Below are 19,305 nucleotides of genomic sequence, written 5' to 3' on the forward strand. Positions count from 1 at the left end.
TTTGAGATCCACCTTGAGCTGTGGCTGTATGGTGTATGAAGCAAAACGTCATCTACAAGTTTGGGAGCAGCTGAAATCAAAACTACATCAACGATTGCTTGTGGAATTTAGTGAATTGCAATTGAGCTTAAGTAAATCATCATTAACATACTGGATAATATTCAGGGAGAAGGAAACAGTCACTTAATATCAACAGAACTGCTGGGAGTACACAATATTCTCTGGAAAAGGTTTTGGATGTGATATTAAGAAAATGAAATGATACAAATAAGATTCCATACAACATAGTCTGGTTCGTGTCTGGGGCAGGACCATTCTGTGCAGAGTTTGCATGTTCTCCTTATGTCTGTGTGGGTTCTCTATGAGTACACCGGCTTCCTCCCACAGTCCAAAGACATGCAGCATAATAGGTTGACTGATAACTCTAAATTGCCCGTAGGTGTGAATGTGATCATGAGTGGTTGTCTGTCTATGTGTCAGCCCTGCGATGAACTGGCAACTTGGGTGAACCCCGCCTCTCACCCAGTGTCAGCTGGGATAGACTCCAGCTCCCTGTGACCTTTCAAGGATAAGCAGCTACCAATGATGGATGGATGGATGGACAACATAGTCCAGCAGTTAGTAGTAGCAGTATTTCACCATGGATATTTCCACAACCCAAAGTAAACCTTTTTGGTACAAGAATATTTGAACAAGAGCTACCATCTAAATAGTTTTATAGATGGATGGAGAACTGACAGCAGTATAACCAGTATTCAGTGGAACTTTTACTGTTGGTCCTCCAGTGTGAATTGCCATGTGATAAACTGTGGGCTAATATTTTGCTGTTAATGTCCAAAACTTGATGTTTTACAGTGTACCATGCATACTACATGCAGTCTGCAACAATAGTAGCAGTGAAAGCAGAACATAAACAACATGGATGTACAGCACTGAGTGAATAAAGTTACAGTTTAATATAAAAGATACATTTCATTATCATTAGCAATGAACACGGCACTGACCCCTTTCAAAATAAAGCTCTGATAATGGTTTAATGATAAGCAAAATGCTACTGACTGTCTTTGCTAGATTTTTAATTGCTGGTGATCTTGAGGGCCACATGAAACCTCTCAGTGGGCTGCATCCAGCCCCCAGGCCACATTTTGCCCACATCAGCTCTAAACAGCTGTGTTTTAAATTGATCACAGCTGCGTTTAACTGGATGCTCTGAGAGATATTCACACAGCAGTTGTGTGTATAATTTTGGTGGAAATAATCTGTTTTGAGAAGAGAGAATTCTTCAATTTTGTGTTTTGATTTTTGAGAAACTTCACTTCAGTTTCAAGAAGCATGTTTAAACAGTTCAGACAAACTGTAGTTCTTTGTAAAGTCCTGGTGTTACACGCTTCGGGACAGTAGGGGGCGTCATGCACCTTTAATGTTGGATTGTAGTCCACCATTAAATCTAAAGAAGAAGAAGAAGTAAGCGTCACTTTGCACTCCTAAATCAAGGTCTGTTATCTGTTACTGTTACTTCACGCGTGTCTTCCTTTCAAACAGAACTTAGACTTAATGTCTCTCATCATATTTCTGAGTCCTGTCGTCAGTTGTGGAGTTTGACCTTCTGTTGCTTCTGTCAGCAACCTGTTGCCTGGTAGCTAACGTTAGCTCGCTAAGCTAGTCGGCTGATTGATAACAATCATGAGCTTATCTGCATGTAGGTAAACTAAACAGTGGTGTTGGAAATGCTGCATGTGTCGCTACATCTCCACTGATACACACACTGTCAGCAGATAGCAAAGGCTAAGCTAACTTAATGCTAGTAAGTCGTTTTGTAAAGTGGTGTGACAGCGTGTGTTTATCGAGTTAAGAGAAGTTGAACAGTTAACGTTTGAGATGTCATGATGTCAGTGGACAGACATGCGACTTCACTACAAAGTGTGCGTGTGGTCCATCAGTCTGGAAGGAAAATGAAGTAAGAGTCCTGACGTCATTAATGAACATCCTGTGCTCTCTCTTGCTTTGGTGACAGTTCTGTTGAAACACACGAGGGATGCATGAAGGAACAAGCAAGTAGTGCTCAATTCTCATTTATTTCTCAGATCAGATCTTTTGTTTGTCTGTCCATTCCATTCCAGTGTGGACTGGTCGTGAATTGACCCGCATGCGCAAAAGAACAATAACAAAGCCCTCACACGCAGCATGCTGTCATACGAAAGTAACCATGGAGACCAGTGAGGTCAGCATTTACGGTTTCATTTTTAGGCTGATGAGCAGTGAAAGTCAGAGCATCTGTGAGCAGATGATATTGAGGATGAAGAGAAAGAGAAAAATAAAGTACAGCTTTTTGTGGAGCGATGGCTGTAACTTCTGCATGGAGGTGTGTGTGAATGCATAGTCAGAGCCAGGAGTGCTTTTCAGTCAGGCTGTTTTCCTGTGAAACTCCAGCAGTGCTTTGTGGATTAAAAATCTAAATCTGACTTTCAATCAGCATTAGCATTTTCATTTTTATTTTTGGGTGAGCTACCCCTTTAATGTGAATTGCTTCAAAGAAACAGATTTAATTCAACATTTCAGGAAATCGAGGGCTACTTTTAACTATGTCTAGCAGCTCCTTTCCAGAAGAGTCTTTAAAGACACTTCAGGACTTCATGACATACTTAAAAGTCCCATGAATTTTGATATGAGTGTTCACACTGAGGTCACATGGCAAAAAAAAAACTTGAGCTGTATCTGATTTAGGCCCTCATGAAACCTAATTTGAAAAGATCAGATTCAATGTGTACTGTCACAGTGTCATGAGAAAAACAGATCTGGGTCACATATGAGCAAAAAAAAAAAAAAAAAAAAAAAATATATATATATATATATATATATATATATATATATATATATATATATATATATATGTATATGATTTGGGCCACTCTTGCTGCAGTGTGTAGCTTAAAACACAACATACAGATCGTCTGAGAAATGTATCCAAAAGAGGAAAATAATATACTGACCAGTTTTTCTAAATGTGCACATTTGTTTATTTGCTGGTGGTTTTCAAACAGTATGATTGACATTGCATCTTCCATCTTCCATCTTCTTCTTGTTGGTGATGTAATGACCCTTCTTTCTTTTTGAGTTTTTGAGTGATGGTGGAGTTAAATACCTGTGTGTTTTCTCTTCAGGAGCTTGAATATTTTCCTCAGGAAGTTCTGCAGCGTGGCTCTGAGAACAGAATGCAGCCACGCCCATTTTTCTGAACTGATTGGAACATGTATAATCCGTTCATTTAAAGGCACAGTTCACCCAAAATCAGAAATGCATTTTCCCCTGGCTGTGCTTTTTATCTGTCTAGATGTCTGCCTTCTCTCCAATATAATGGGACTAAATGGCACCCAACGTAATCCGCAGACCTTATTTTATGAACTACTGTTACTGTGTTTAATCATTTGTCGTCATTTCTTTTGTACCCAAAAGAGATGTCCCATGTCCCTGGTGGTGATCCGGCCTTCATGGAGGTCATCAGCCACAATATGCGTATCCCGGAGCACCTTAGTGTCGGCCTGGGGCAGCAGTGGCGGGAGGATGAGGGAGAGGAGGCCACAAGAAAGTTAAAGGAGCCTCCACCTATTTACACCATGCATGTCCCTGACAGGTTAACATACACAGGTAGGTTCTCGAATGTTTTTAAACTGCTGAGCAATGTATGGAGAGTGTAGGAGCTTCCATTGTTTGACACAGTGAAATGATGAATCAATTATTAAATGAATCAGCAACTATTTTGAAAATTGATAATTAATCAATTTGAGTAGTTTTTGAAGAAAAAAGTCAAATTCTCTGATTTCAGCTTCTTAAATATTCATATTCTTATTTTTTTTATTTTCTTTACTTCTCTATGACAGTAAACTGAATATATGAGTAAAACACTACATTTTAGGATGTCATCTTGGGCTTTGGGAAACACTAATCAACATTTTTCACTATTTTCATACATCTTAAAGCAAACAATTATTACTTGATTGATCAAGAAAATAATCTGTTAAACTATGAAAATAATCATTAGTTGCAGCCTTAGATACATTCATCATTTAAGTTTGGAAAAGTTCAGAAAATGTTGCTCCACTGAAAACTGAAAAAAGGCTACACACAAATCCAGGGAAATAAGTTAGTGTAAAAGTACTCAGACAGACCTGACAAAAAGGAGTAGAGTCACAAACAGTTATTCGGGATCTTTTTCTCCACCATGAAAAGTATGTTAAGGATTCGGCTTTTCAATAAATATTAATTGATTGTCTCTGCTTTACTAACCAGAATTAGATCTGATTTCCTAATTCTGTTGTTGGAACAAGGGATGGAAACCTTCCCAACGATTGATAAACTCTTGACAACACTAGTGTTACAGATTACAGCAGATATTTTACAAGAAAACGTGGACAATCATGCACAATAAGTCAGATCTTTAGATTGTAATGTATTGAACAACACACACTCACTTTTATGTCATGCTACTCCACAATTGTGCAGCAGACTGTCACTTTATAACTGTGTTAATAACACACTAAGACAGTGGGTAAGTAACAGAATCATGTATGTCTGAACACTGTGCAACACTAGTAACTAGTAACACAGTCTACTGCTGTGGCTACTACAGCTGTCGAAACCTGCTTTCCCATGTTTGTTGTCCAAATTGTATTAAAGTGGATCCATGTAGTTGAGACCTGAAACAGATACAGTCTGTGCTTCTCATCATTTCATCATTTCTTATTTGTTTAGCTTCAGTTTTTTTTCAAAACATATTTATTATTATTATTATCTGAAATTCTTCATTAAATTGTCACATTAACACCACAACACACATGCTGTTTTTGGTACGATTAGACTCGTGTTGATGAGAGTTGTGATTAGATTTGGGTGGGCCTCAGAAGATTTTGATATGACAAAGTAGGCCGTAGCATTCTTAAGTTTGGGATTTGCAGCCTTAGACAATAACACTGACAGTACTTACAGAAAGAAAAAACACTAAAAGAAAAAAGAAATTCTGTCCCACCATTTACATTTTATTCTTTCAGATATCTTCACTGATCCTCTCCAACACAGTAGACAGTAAACATTAGTTTGTCGCCCACAGAAGCCCCTGATATGAACCCCAGACCTCTGTTTGCCCCGTCCAAACCCACCATCTGTGGTCCTCTGGGTTTGGAGCCGTGCTGGGAGAGTCCATGTGGCGAAGTCTTCTACAGAGAAACACTGCAGGTACTCCCATTTAAATATGAGGTCTGCTGTAATGAGACCAGCTGGAGTAGTTTCTACAGTGAGTGGGCAAAATGTGGCACTTGTTAACATTGGCTTGCTGTGTTTGGACAGTGGTTCTATCCAAAGCACTCACACACAGAGGACAGTAAGTTACCATGGTGTATCAAGGTGCTGCTGTGACCATCAGGAGCTGTTAGCAGTTCTTATCTCTTCAACATGGGGACAGGAGGAGTTTGGGGGACGATAAACTACAGCTGTCCTGACACATTGTGTTTGAAATCAAAACAGCTAAAACATAAACAGACTTAAGAAAAAAAAATAATACAGAAGCAACATATCAGTTGTCATGATTTCAGTAGCTTAAATGTGATGGAGAGGCTGCCCACATAGGTCATTATATTAGCTCCACCTCTTCAGGCTCTGCACAGAATTTTGTTGGTCTGTTCTGTCGTCCCACACTGATGTCAAACTACATGCCGACATCTTTTCTGGTTTTTGTCTCCTATTATAAAGAGCAGTTTAGATGTGTCACAGCTGTAAAGACATTTCCCTGCCTGGTTTGTCTCCTTCTGTTTGACAGAGTCCCATACGGAGATCTTACAGTGACCAAAGCTTTGGCAGGACACCACCCGGCACACCCACCCAGCTGAAGCAGGCGCTAGCACTGCCCAGACACCCGTCCAGCTCGTAAGTACTGTCAGACAGCCATGTTGCTCAGTCCTGCATCCATGATGCAGTAAAATCACATTGTCTCAGCAAAGCGAGTTTTCTCCCCGCAGCGTTCAGACAACCAGATCCAGACCAAAGTAATAACTAAAACTACTAGAGTGTTAATCTCTGTGGAGATGTGACCAGTGTATGTTACATGTGTGTATGTTAGTCTGTTGTGCTGCTCTCTATATATGAGCAGAATTCAGGAATTATCTATCTATTATCTGTCAGTCTTACAATGCAGCATTACCTATTTATTAATATATAGTAGTATAACCATATGACACCACAGTTTGTTTAAAAAAAAAAGCACAGACCCACTCAAATGAGCAGCTGTGGGTCTCACTTCTTCATTGGAAACCTGTCGCTGAGATTCACACAACCAGAGGGTCTATTAGCTTTTGTGTGCTGTTGGCTTTTTATCATGTACATGTATCATGTCAGTGAATCTTAGTCAATCTCTTACAGTTAAAATGGGAAAACAGAGGGAGGGAAAAGTGCCACAAGACAAATGTAGTAACCTAGAGTTGAGCCTGTAATGAGGCCAAATAGTGCCTCAGTCTACAGTAACCACAGGAGATGCTCCTCTTCTCAGTGATTCCAGACAAGGTTTTAATATGGATTAAATAAAGTAAAATGATTTAAACAATTATTTATATACATATAGATGTAAACACTCAGGGAATAATTCTGTATGTCATTTTTTGCATTTGTATCAGGTTGAATGTAAACAGCAGCAACAACATGATGATGATATAATGGTCAACACCTTAAGAGTTCCACATATTTGAAATATTGACTGTCAGCTGTGACTGTGTGTGAGCACAAACGATCATTGATGTAAACACAGTGTCCTCCTCCGCTTGTCCTGCCAGAGTCCCAGTCCAGGATATTGTGGTGGAGCAGGTCTCTATGGGCCCACAACAGTCTCTGGTTTCTTGTTTCTTAGCCAGCCCATTACCCATTTCACCTGTGTCTTTTTCCTGACTGAGCGGGGAGCAGCCTTATCTGAGCTGCTGAACACGGCTCTTATCGCAGCTCTCTTCTTCTCTTCCTGTGGTCTTCTCAAAGCTATAATCCATTCCAGCTTCAAAGCTGGTCTGAGAGGTTGGAGTGGGGGGGATCTAGCATTCCTATCAGTGTTTTTGTCAGGGTGATCAGTTGATCAGTGTTTTCCAAAGCCCAAGATGATGTCCTTAAAGTTCTCGTTTTGTCCACAACTCAAAGATATTCAGTTTACTGCCATAGAGGAGTAAACAAACCAGAAAATATTCACATTTTTCACAATTTTTTCTTGAAAAATGACTCAAAAGCGATAATTATCAAAATAGTTGGTGTAATAGTTGATTAATAATCAATCAATCGATTAATTGTTGCAGCTGTGGTGTGAACCCTTCAATAAGCTGCAAAAGACAGGTCGGGCGGCACGGTGGTGCAGTGGTTAGCACTGCCGCCTCACAGCAAGAAGGTCCTGAGTTTGAATCCTCCAGCTTGGTGCGGCAGGGCCTTTCTGTGTGGAGTTTGCATGTTCTCTCCGTGTCTGTGTGGGTTCTCTCCAGGTTCTCTGGCTTCCTCCCACAGTCCAAAGACATGCATGCTAGGTTAACTGGTGACTCTAAATTGCCCGTAGGTGTTAATGTGAGTGTGAGTGATTGTCTGTCATGTGTCAGCCCTGTGATGAACTGGTGACTTGTCCAGGGTGAACCCCGCCTCTCGCCCAATGTCAGCTGGGATAGACTCCAGCAGCCCACGACCCTTACGGAATAAGCGGTTACAGAAAATGAATGAATGAAGACTTCAGGTCACCTTGAAAGCAACACCTGTAAATCAAAGGGGTATTACACTGATTTTAATATGACACTGTCATAGGGTTGGGGGACTTGCTAAAGAGAAATTAAGAAAAGGTCAAACCCGAGCTGCAGAGGCTGGAATACCTTGACTTTGAGTCAGAAGTATGGGTCAATCTCTTGAAACACTAGGTCCTACATTTCCCACAAACACAAAAACACCCATGCCTTTGAAACTCCACCAGTGTGTAATGCAGCTGTTTGTTTTTAAGAGTCAAGACAAATTTAAGATGACAGTGACATTCAGATTATTTTCTTCAAAGAAATTCTATAGGTTTTCAGGCGGAGTAGAACCCCCTTCAGAAGAGTAAACTGATATTTGTGTGAAAAGTCAGTAACACGCCCCTTTGACACCATCAAATTCTTGACAGCAGTTTGGAGTTAGTCTAGAAGGAACACAGGGATCTAAATAGAACAAGAAAGCAAGTCTAATTTGCAGTTGGTTGCTAGTTAGCTAAGTGATGGCTAGTTTGATTCTGCTATTCTGCTATCTGCTACTTTTGTTTTTCCTTATTCATGAAAGGAACCGTTTTTAGGCATTGCATGTGGAAAAATTAGTACACAGTCCAAATAGCAAGTTGGAGCCACAGACTGTATATTAAATAGGTTGTAATCCAATTTAATATACGATCTGTGGTTGGAGCGAGTTGTTTCCCCCCATCCTCTCTTCCCCAGACACAGCAGAGACAGGCAGACTGCAGAACACACGCGGCCTTGTAAATGGACAATAACAAATTACACTGAGTCCTCCACTGTAAGTTGATTGGCTGTTTGTAACTGTCAGTTGTCTGTTAATGTGAAGTTTAGCCTGTTGTCCTGAAAACGATAGCCCAGTGCTCTGAAATAACACTCTCTGGTTGATGAGCTAAGTGTCTGCCTGTCTCACTGTCTGCCAAACTCCATTCACATTTTGCTCAATTTAACAGTTCTGAACATCTGCACCTTCTATAAGATTATTAATGATTTCTTATGACTCATAAATAGACAGTTCAGTACTGGGCTTGTTTACTAGATGACACTGATGCACTGAGCAGCTTCTTTTAAATGGAGGAAAGTCTTCAGTAACTTTGGTATCATCATGGAAACTCTAGTATCATTTTGCCACAAAATGTTTAAATGATACCCAGGCCTAACTAAGAGCAGGCATCCAGTGCAGAGGTCTCCTCTAAAACCAAAAATCCAATAAAGAGACTCAAAAACATATATTAGGCTATACCTCCTAGACACACAGTAATTTTTGCGCTGTCTCTCTCTGTCCCTCACCTCAAAAACCTGCACTTTCATTTCTTCTCTCCACCTTTCCTTTTCCTTTCCTCTTCCTATTTTCTACGGTCCTCTACCCATCTCATCCCTGCTATCCTTTCCTGCAGTGCTCACTGATTCTTTCCCTTGTCTCATGTATTTAATTGAATTCTGCTCTTTCCTCTCCACCTCCTCCCCTCTGGGCTCCTGCAGTAGACGTTCAGGCCATCCTCTCCACCAGCAGTCCACTGCTTCTCATTCTGTCCAAACCATCGACCCTCAGGCCCAGCCTCTCCTCTCTACCCCCATCAACCTCATGTCCCCACAGTCCTTTCTGCAGGCGGCCAAGCAGCTGGGCCTGCAGGCCTCACAGCGCCTCCTGCAGACGGTCAGCCAGAAGTACAGGTCTGAATCAATGACCCCTCATCTGTCCCACATAATGCAGGGATTCACCTCAAAATTAGTCCAAAAAGAACATGATTTTCAGTGTGTGGAATGATCTACTTGTGGAAGCTACATCTTTAACATAAAAATTTGTAGCAGCTCCTTTAAACTTTATCATTATCAGTCCCTCCAGGAAGTTGTAATTCACGCAAATTCAACTAATTCCTGTGAATTCTGTGCAGCCTTGCAGTTTTGTTCAAACTCTGCAGCTTTTTCGACAAATTTGACATCAAACGTACATCTCAGTCAGAACCCAGTCAATGTTTTGTTTTATATTCTTTTAGATAATATATATATATTATATAATGTTATCTATATATTATACTATATTAAAGCTCATGTTACCCCTCTTAAAGCTCATGTTACCCCTCTGCAACTCCGGTCATCAAAGGAAAGCCGCCTGGCTGTCCCAGCACCTCGCACAAGACAATCCAGACTCTTTTCATGCGTTGTGCCACGCTGGTGGAATGACCTACCAAGCGCTACCAGAGCAGGGGCGTCCCTCTCTGCCTTCAAAAAGCTCCTGAAGACCCAGCTCTTCAGAGAGCATCTCCTGTCCTGATCTAGCGATACTCTTCTAGGGCCTCTTCTATGTAGCTTGATTGTTAATCCTCTTTTTGTAAGTCGCTTTGGATAAAGGCGTCTGCTAAATGCATAAATGTAAATGTAATATTTTTTAGTTTGTCACAACTAATGAAATAAACAGGGTTTGTCACTGTTATTGACATTTATCAACACTGCACGCTTTTTATCTACAAATAAAGCAGATTTAAATGGGCCGCAGGTGGGAGTCGAACTAGCAGCTGCTGCAGAGGACTGACAGCCTCAATACAGGGGGCGCCCACCCTACCAACTGAGCCATAGCCATATGGTGAGGTTTTGTTCTCACTGGAACAAGTTGCCTTTGATTGTAATGAATTGTATGTAAAAAAAAAAAAAAAAAATTCAACTTTCTTTTGCAATTACCACTTGCTCCCACAATTTCATTGCAAAAAAAACCCTAAAAACATCTCAACATGCATCGCAATTTTTTAGAAAAAAGCTTCCACGAAATGAGGCATTTTAGGCCGCGACAATCTCAAAAACAGCCTATGAAATCCTGGAGGGACTGGATCATGTGAGTGCTTGATGGCACATGTGGTTCTTTGGACTAATTGTTCGCTGCTTGGCTAAAACAAATCAGTGGTTCCCAGAAGAGAACCAGTGTAAAAAACAAAACATTATTTATCCTCATGCTTCGCTCTCATTTGTTATTAAGTGAGATTTACTTTCCCGCTTGTATCTCCTTGTGGCCAGTTGTCTCTTCTTGAATGCAGTCTTCTTCCATCTATTTTGATCTTGAGCATCAGCTTCCATCCTGCAGCACCCAGCGAGCTCTCACTCCTGTTTCTCTTTGGTTCATGTCGTTCTGCTCTGGCTGTCTATGGCACTTTGTCCCTTTGAACATTAGAAGAAGCAGCTTTCACCTTAATGTGGCTGTATACAGCTAAGAATTACTAACTCAATCATTTTCTCAGTGAACCAACCAGCTGCTGCCTGTGGACTAATACAACCTGCACCTGCTTTGCTTTAACATTTGGCTCTGTGGTGTCAAATCTTTAACCAACATCTGCTCAGGACTGATGCAGCTTTACTCACTGCTAGTAGTTGGTACGTCCCGCTATCATCATGTGCTTCGCTCTCATCTAACATCGCCCCTCGCTATCCACTAAAAACGTGTGCATTGTCCCAAGCTGTGATATTGTTGGAGGCCCACCGGGCAGACTGCAGTCTCTCTTTTTGTCCTATTGGAGTAAAGATTTACCATCCAAGAGAAGCCGCCACCAGCCAGAGTCCTGACCCAGGTCCCTGCTGCAGCACACGTGGAGCACAGCAACAACAGGTGACTGAAAGCAAAACTGCTTGTTAATCCTTCCAAACTACCACACTCAGACAAACTGCTGAGCACATTTTGTTGTGTTGGAGTGACTTGTGCACTCCAGCTGTGAGTCTGCTGGATGCAGTCTAAGGAATCATAGACTCATGATGCCACATGAGTGGCTATCTTGGTACAGCTAGGTGAAATGTTCATTCGTGTGACCAACTGTAACATGGTCTAAAACAAAGTGAAGCATCAGCATTTAGATCAAATCTGGCGACCCACGTCTTAACAATGACAAACCACTGAGCCTGCAACTAAATAATTATTTTCATAGCTGATTAAACGCTTAGTTTCTCAAGTAATGAATAGTTGTTTGTTTTAACGTATCAGAAAATGGTGAAAAATGTTTTCAGTGTTTCTCAAAGTCCAACATGTCGTCCTCAAATGTCTTATGTCCTGAACTCAAAGATATTCAGTTTTCTGTCCTAAAGGAGTAAAGAAACAAGAAAAAAAAATACTCAGACCAATGAATTGATTATCAAAATAGTTTGCAATTAAATCGATAATCAATTGATAATTGAATAATCGTTGCGGCTCTAGTGTTAACAGGCCATCTTACTGTTTTTATTTCCTCTCATCACGAAACCAATATAAGACGTTTATAGCCGAGTTCATAAATGAGACACAATAACTACATACATTTATATAATATAAACATTTTGAATACTTTATTAAAGTTGAACTGAAGATATCAATCTTAAATTAGCAGAATTTCTCCCATAATCTTTTATTTATTTGGTGACCCAGATAAACAGTCCTGTGACCCACCTGGGGGTCACGACCCAGTGTTTGAGAATGACTGGTGTAGATGATGAGTGATTTATGATGGCAGTGTTAGTGTTTCAGAACAGAGGTTCAGGCTGACATCAGCACTGTGTGACAAAACACAGCTGCCTCAGTCATGTTAGTGAGATGAGTGCAGACGCCTCAGGACTGTCTGGCTGAACACGACACAGAAGTCACTGCAATAACACATTCCTGGATAGTTTGAGGAGAATAAAATAACTGTTCCTGTGATAATAGGGTTAGGGTTAGGCATAAAACTCTGTCTCATACTGTAGTATTACTGGCTGGCAGTGTTTTTACATCTGATGAGACTTAAACTCAAAACAGTCTTCCAACTGGGCCTCATTTATAAAAAATGTTTTTAGTATTGTGTGTGAACTTAGTCTTAAGATAAATTGCAACAGTGTGCTTAAGTTCAATTCAGAAAAGATACTGAGCATATCTCCAAAACTCTGCAACAAAATGATCCTACTTGATTATTAGTATTACATGCCAGAGGAAAAGTATGTATTTTTGATTTTGGGGTGAACTGTCCCTTTAAGTCAAGTTCAGACTTTGCTTAGTCAAAGTAAGGTTATAAATAACTACTTACACTTGGTTTTCAACTTAAGTCATGCTGAATTTTATTGTATAAATCAGTCCCTCCAGGAAGGAGGTTATGATGTTATGATCACAACAATTAACACAAATTCAGCCAATCATGTGAATTCTGCACAACCTTGCAATTTTGTCCAATAACTGCAACTTTTCTGAAAATTTGACCAATCATTGCAGTTTCCTGTGAGTTCCAGCTATCATAGCAGTCTCCCACGCTAAAATCATACATGTATGTCTCAGTGAAACAGCTGTTTTTATAATAATACTGTTAACAACAACAACAACAACAACAACAACAACAACAACAACAACAACAACAATAATAATAATAATAATAATAATAATAATAGTCATTACATTTACAATAACAATAATAATAATGTTATTGTTATTATATTAGTATTATTATATTACATAATTGTTTGCTTTTTTTGTTTTGTCACAGGCAGTGAAGAGGTTTATCATTGTTATTGACTTTTATCAATACTCTGTTGCTCTGTGCACTTTGCATTTCTGTGCATTTTTAAAATACTTTTGTACTGGTTTTGAGTTTGAGCTCCAAATACATTTGTGCTTAATGATGGAATACCCCTTAAGTGAACTTCTTCATTACATTTAAAGAATGTTTTGTTAGAATTTTTGTAATCTTGAGCCTTTTTGTTGAGGTTAGATAGAACACTCAGAACACAGTGTGGTTTCATTCTCACTGGAACAAGTTGCCTTTGATTCTTAATGCATTATACAAAAAATGATGAAAAGAATAAAAAAAAATCACAACTTTTTTGCAGTTTTCACTTGTTCCTGTATTTTCTTTTCAAAAAACATCTGAAAACATTGGCAGTATTTGTAGAAAACCTGCTGTGAAATCAGGCATTTTAGGATGCAGTAATCCCCTAAAAAGCCTGCAAAATCCTGGTTGGACTGACAAACAAGGCTCCTGCTTTGTATTTCATCATCTCATCTGCATGTGAAACAACTAGAGATACACTGATTTAAATTTTCTTGGCCAATTCTGATTTCTGATTTTTTTTTTGAAGAGTCTGACCTGCTGATTCCTATTTGGCTGATTCCAATTTTCAGTCTTTCTAAGAACTGTATAATTGACAGCATTCACAAACAGTTTTGCAACTTTTCTTGTAAAAAATAAAGTAGATGTTCATAATAAGACACTGACTATTAAATATTCATTAAATACTATTTAAATTTTCTCCAAAGTCCTCCAGGTTACAGCCAGGCCTTCTTATAGTTTTATATTAAGATTATGAATTGGGTGAACGTGATCTCGGGACGCGATTTCACATGATCTCCTGTGGAAGCAGATGTTGCGGTGCAACAGTTTGCTGCGGCAAAACTTTGACGTGAGAAAAACAGATACAGAAGTTAAACGAATCTGGATGAGAAAATGTTTGAGGAGACACTTCAACACAGGTTGTTTATTCTTCATCCAGAACAGGAGGTGAGATTTTAAGTGTCCCTCTGTGAACAGCAGTCTGCTGCTGGCTAACATTAGCCTGAAGAGCTACAAAGTTTACGGCTGTTTTGCGACATTGTCAGCTGCTCTGTCTCATTGTAGACTGTCTGTCTTCTCTTTATCCTGTTCTTGGAATCTGTCGCTGACACCATCTTCAAGCAGACATGTATCAGAGTGTGTAGCTGTTATCAGCACTGTGTTGATATCACGGTCAGTTTGTCTGCTGCATGCATGATGTGACCAACATGTGTGTGACAATGACCGGCACAGAATCGGATATATGACGCTGACCAGCCGGTCACTGGTCAGGGCCAGTCACGTGAAAGCCGCCCAGATTCCGAGCATTGCCGATTAATTGGTGCAAGTTTCTGGGACAACAGGAACATCATGTTCACATTTAGAGTAGAGTAGAGTGTTTTCAGGCAAGTCTGATGTTGTTGACGAGTAGCCTTTATCACTGTAATTGTTCATTTTGTTAGGGTCTTGTGTGAAGTCATTAAAGCTAAAGGTTGTGACTAACAGCAGCAGCTGCAAGTGAACTTGCCAGCTGACAGTCAGCTGTGGCCAGATGTGTAATGAAACCGAGACAGTTTATGTTTGATGAATAAGGGAGGGAAAAAACATCCGAGTGAGAGTTTGAGTCAAGTCTCAAGTTACTGTGTGTGTGACTTAAGTGTGCTTTGAGTCCAAGTCACCGTTCCCATCTGTGACATGTGGGCATGTCTGTCTGTCTGTCTGTCTGTCTGTCTGTCTGTCTGTCTGTGTGTATGTATGCATGCATGTATGTATGAAAAAATCTAGACATTTTAAATGCTTAATTAAAGGTGAACTGCAGATATAATCTTCTCCTGCGACCCACCTGTGTATCCGACCCACTGTTTGGGAACAACTGCTTTAGAGGAATGTGAAAGTTGTGAAAACTGGTGTTGGTTTTCAGACTGCTGCCTTTAATACATCCTGCTCCACTCCTGGCTTTACATTCAGAGTCAGTGGGACGGTGTTCAGTTTCAGTTTGGTTCTTCTATACATGCTCTTGTACAATAGTACTGAAGTAATATGAAAATTATTATGACAGAGCTCGTCTGCACGATTATGATGATGATGTTCACTAGGTTGTACTCCACATAGAGAACAATCCTCTGGGGGATTAATAAAGTATCTCGTATCATACAGAGGTTACTCTATTTGTCTGTCTTTCTCTCACTGGCCTTTTTCTCCTGTCTGTCTGTCTGTCTGTCTGTCTGTCTGTCTGTCTGTCCTCAGGGCGATGGAGAGCTGGAGCCCAGAAGAAGAGGGTGGTGCTGCAGTTGAGTTCATCATCCTAAGAAGACAGGTCAGTGTGCCTCTCTGTCAGTCTCATTGCTAGTCTCATTGTTTGTCTCATTTTTTCACTGTCACTTATCCTGTCTGTCTGTCTGTTTCACTGTGTAGGTGATGAAGATGAGTCGCAGGCTGGCAGCCCTTGAGAGGCACAACGCTGAGCGGAGGAATACAGAAGTGGTCTTGTTCTCGCTGCTTTTCTCTGCCTGCCTGCTTAACGTTTGGCTATGGATCCGCAGATAACACACACTCGCACACACACTTACACACTCACTCACTCACTCACACATGGACTGACTTCTTCTCACAATCACTGTGGTGGGAGGAATGAATAGTAGAAGTGGCAGAGATGCCCACAGTAACAGCAAGTAGACCAGAATGAAACAACGGACGGAATGCAATGCATTCTGGTCTATATACCCCAGCTTGGGTTTAATGAGGAAGCTCTAACTTCAGCTAACCCCCCCCCACCAGAGCAATATTTTAGTACATACACATTTTTGAGGGTTTCTCAGAGGAATTTTGGGAAAGTGAGTACAACAGAAAGATAAGTGACAACATCTCTTCACAGTCTGTGGGAACGCTGATTGATCACAGACATCTGAGGCTGGATCACTGTGTCAACCTGCTGCTCTGCTCCTCAACTGCAGCCTCATCTCAAACAGAGGGTGCGTTCCAATACTCATACTACCATACTATTTAGTATGCCAGACAAAGATGGAGTATGTCCTAATATATAGTATGTCAAATGCAGTATGCCAGAAACACAGGATGTCCTGCATCTGGTCACACTCTGCAGCATGAGTCAGCATGTTTTTCTGGCTGTTCTGACCCACAATCCTCTGCACAGCAGAAGATGCGTCACCTCAGCTGAACTGCTGAGAGAACACAGACAAGTGACAGCTCATTGATGCCGCATTCAAATCCTCTGCTTTTTCTTTTTGCTTAATATTTCACGCTATGATCTGCAGACTGTAGACAACAGTATGTACTTTGTAACAGCAGCTGTAGAAGTAAAAATTCTTAGTATGGGATTTGAATGCAGCATAAAAGCCAAATATGTAACCTGAAACTCAGCCCTGAAAAATTTGGCCTAAATACCTCACTAAAATATCCTCACTTCAGCTAAACCTGGTACTTGGAACACTTGGTAAATACCAGAGGAGTCTCAGACAGTAAAAAGGACAGAGGGGCTAATATAGAGATCATCCATTCACCAGCTCCACCTGCTTCTCCCTGAGGGTTGTGGGGGAACTGGAGCAAATCAAAGACCCAGCCAACCAGCGGGTTGGAACCCAGAACCTTGTTGCTATGAGGCGCCAGTGTTGACCACTGCATCAGCTGTGATACTGAGAGCAGTCAGTACAGTTCCAGTGTTAAGGAAAAGTGATGCTCCCACAACAACAACAGACACGCAATTTTTAAGAAAAACGACAAACCATTGAGACTCAATTCAAAATAGGCCTTATCAATAAGTAGTGTTCCTATTTGTGTTTCTGACAGTGTGAACTAAGTCTGAAACTGCAGATTCATCTGTCAATCATTTTCTCGATTAATTTATTAGTTTTTTTGGTTCATAAAATGTATGTAATGTATGCTAGAAAAGTATGAAAATGTTTATCAGTGTTCCCCAAAGCCCAAGATGACACCCTCAAATGTCTTGTTTTGTCCTCAACTCAAAGATATTCAGTTTGCTGTCAGAGAGGCATAAAGAAACCAGGAAATATTCACATTTAAGAAGCTGAAATCAGAGAATGTAGACTTTTTTTCTTAAAAATTTACTTATTATCAAAATAGTTAGCGATAATTGAATAACTGTTGCAGCTCTAGTGTTAACAGGCCATTTCACTGTCTTTATTTCCTCTCATCAGGACACAAATATAGGACATTTTTAGCCTACTTCATAAATGAGACACAATAAGTACATATATATAAATACTCTATTAAGGGTGACCTGCACATAGAAACTTTAAAGTCATAGAATTTTTTCCAGAATCTTTTATTTATTTGGCAACCAATTTCTTTGATAAACGATTAATTGGTTTGAGTAATTTGAGAAAAGGTCAGAATCCTCTGATTTAAGCTTCTTAAATATGTTTTTGTTTGTTTGTTTGTGTTTTTACTTCCCTCTGATAGTAAACTGAACTCATCTTAGGTTTTGGAAAACATTGCTGGACATTTTTCACTGTTTTCTGACATTTTAAAACAAACCATTGATGGAGAAATTAATCGACTGAAAATAATCGTTCGAATCAGGATCTCTCCCAGAAGAGTTGTCAGGGCTGATGAACAGCACACACACACACACACACACACACACACACTTTCTGTCTCTCTCAACGGTGAACTCACTAATGTTCCTAACACAACCTACACACTGAGTTATTCTTTAAAGGACTTCACAACTTGTATAACGCATTTTAGTTTAAAACATCTTAAAAATACATTTTTTAAAAATCCCCAGCACTCCATGTTTAGGCTGGTGGAGAACCGGACTCACTCTGTGAACTTGATGACTGATGTATTTAGATGCAGTGTAATGAGTGTAGCTGTGAGAAGAGTGTATTTCAAAGGTCAAATGAGATCTAAAGCTTAGTTTTAGTTGATTAATTTAGACTGTGTAACAGCTGTGGGGTGAAGGAGTGATAATGATGTTACTGAAGAATTTAGTGACACAGTTTTAAAGGTACATGAAGACCAGTGGAAAACTTGTGGTGATAATTTTTGGAGCATGGTGTTTTTCTGTCTGCAGTGCACATTTGATTGGTTGAGATGAAACTCCTGCTAGGGTTTTTTTTAAACTCATCATGTCCATCTCTGAGTGGATGTATTTATTTTTCTGAAGGCTGTGCTGTTATTGCTGTATGTTTATTTAATAAAAGTAGATTTTGTATTTCAGATCAGTGCTGTGTGCTTTGGTTTTTGATGCAAACACAGAATCAGATTGCAGTGCTCACAGGACCTCATGGTTCTTCTGAGGATGTTTGCTGGTTTGTTCTCACTGGATAAAGAGAGGAAATGTGTCTAAAATAAAGCTCTGATGATTGACAAGGCAGCCTGATAATTAAAGGTGCAACATTAGACTGTCAGGTTACATGTTTGAGGAATACAACATTCTTCTTGGCACACGTCTTCCCTTTGGTTTCCAAATAATTCATCCTTACCACAGCTGTGGTCTGTGACAAATTTGTGACTTTCAACTTGACTTGAAAATACTTGATACCTTCCCTCAAACCCAATGATTAAAAAGTCTGTTGTTTACAAACTGTGAATCCACCAATCAGTTCATTTCCCTTCATTTTCTGAATCAACTAACACTATCACCCTCAGCACATCCACTTAATTCCCCAGATCTACTTTGTTTGAACCGAAAGTAACTAATTACAAATACTCAATGTAATTAAGTAGTTTTTTGGGTAATTCAACTTGAGTATATTTTAATGTCTGTACTTTTACTCGTACATAAGTACGCATTTCACTATGTTAGTTACTTTTAAAATCATAATTGAATACTGGGTACAATTTGAATTAATTAATTATTCATTTTTGTAGCCATTAATGCTATTTGCAGACACAGTCTTGCAGTCACAAGCAGGCTGATGAAAACCAGGACATACAGACAAATAAAAACTCAAAATGCTGCAGCAGGTTCAGGTGTGTAGTGGTGACAGTGACCACCAACCAGAACAGAGCAGGAAGTAGGTGAAGATTTGTAGAAACACAAACCTCTTTGATTG

At 39.9% G+C, this 19,305-nt stretch overlaps 1 protein-coding gene across 3 annotated transcripts; it reads left to right on the forward strand.

Annotated features, from left to right (window-relative positions):
- The first annotated feature begins 1,359 nt into the window (after nt 1-1,359).
- On the forward strand, nt 1,360-15,998 carry LOC146318506 (mitochondrial fission factor homolog B-like). Of its 3 annotated transcripts, none has more exons than XM_084730413.1 (8): nt 1,360-1,494; nt 3,454-3,645; nt 5,105-5,229; nt 5,810-5,916; nt 9,243-9,434; nt 11,272-11,355; nt 15,512-15,581; nt 15,680-15,998. In XM_084730413.1, the coding sequence occupies exons 2-8, from the start codon at nt 3,456-3,458 to the stop codon at nt 15,809-15,811; spliced, it is 900 nt and encodes a 299-aa protein (XP_084586539.1). In that variant the 5' UTR covers nt 1,360-1,494; nt 3,454-3,455; the 3' UTR covers nt 15,812-15,998. The 3 variants fall into 3 exon arrangements, with proteins under 3 accessions (XP_084586539.1, XP_084586542.1, XP_084586540.1); XM_084730414.1 differs by lacking the exon at nt 1,360-1,494 and adding an exon at nt 1,531-1,804; XM_084730416.1 differs by lacking the exon at nt 9,243-9,434.
- Nucleotides 15,999-19,305: the final 3,307 nt, after the last annotated feature.

This window comes from Lutjanus erythropterus, chromosome 11, assembly GCF_056507025.1.
Source record: "Lutjanus erythropterus isolate fLutEry1 chromosome 11, fLutEry1.hap2, whole genome shotgun sequence".
Taxonomy (NCBI): Eukaryota; Metazoa; Chordata; class Actinopteri; order Lutjaniformes; family Lutjanidae; genus Lutjanus; species Lutjanus erythropterus.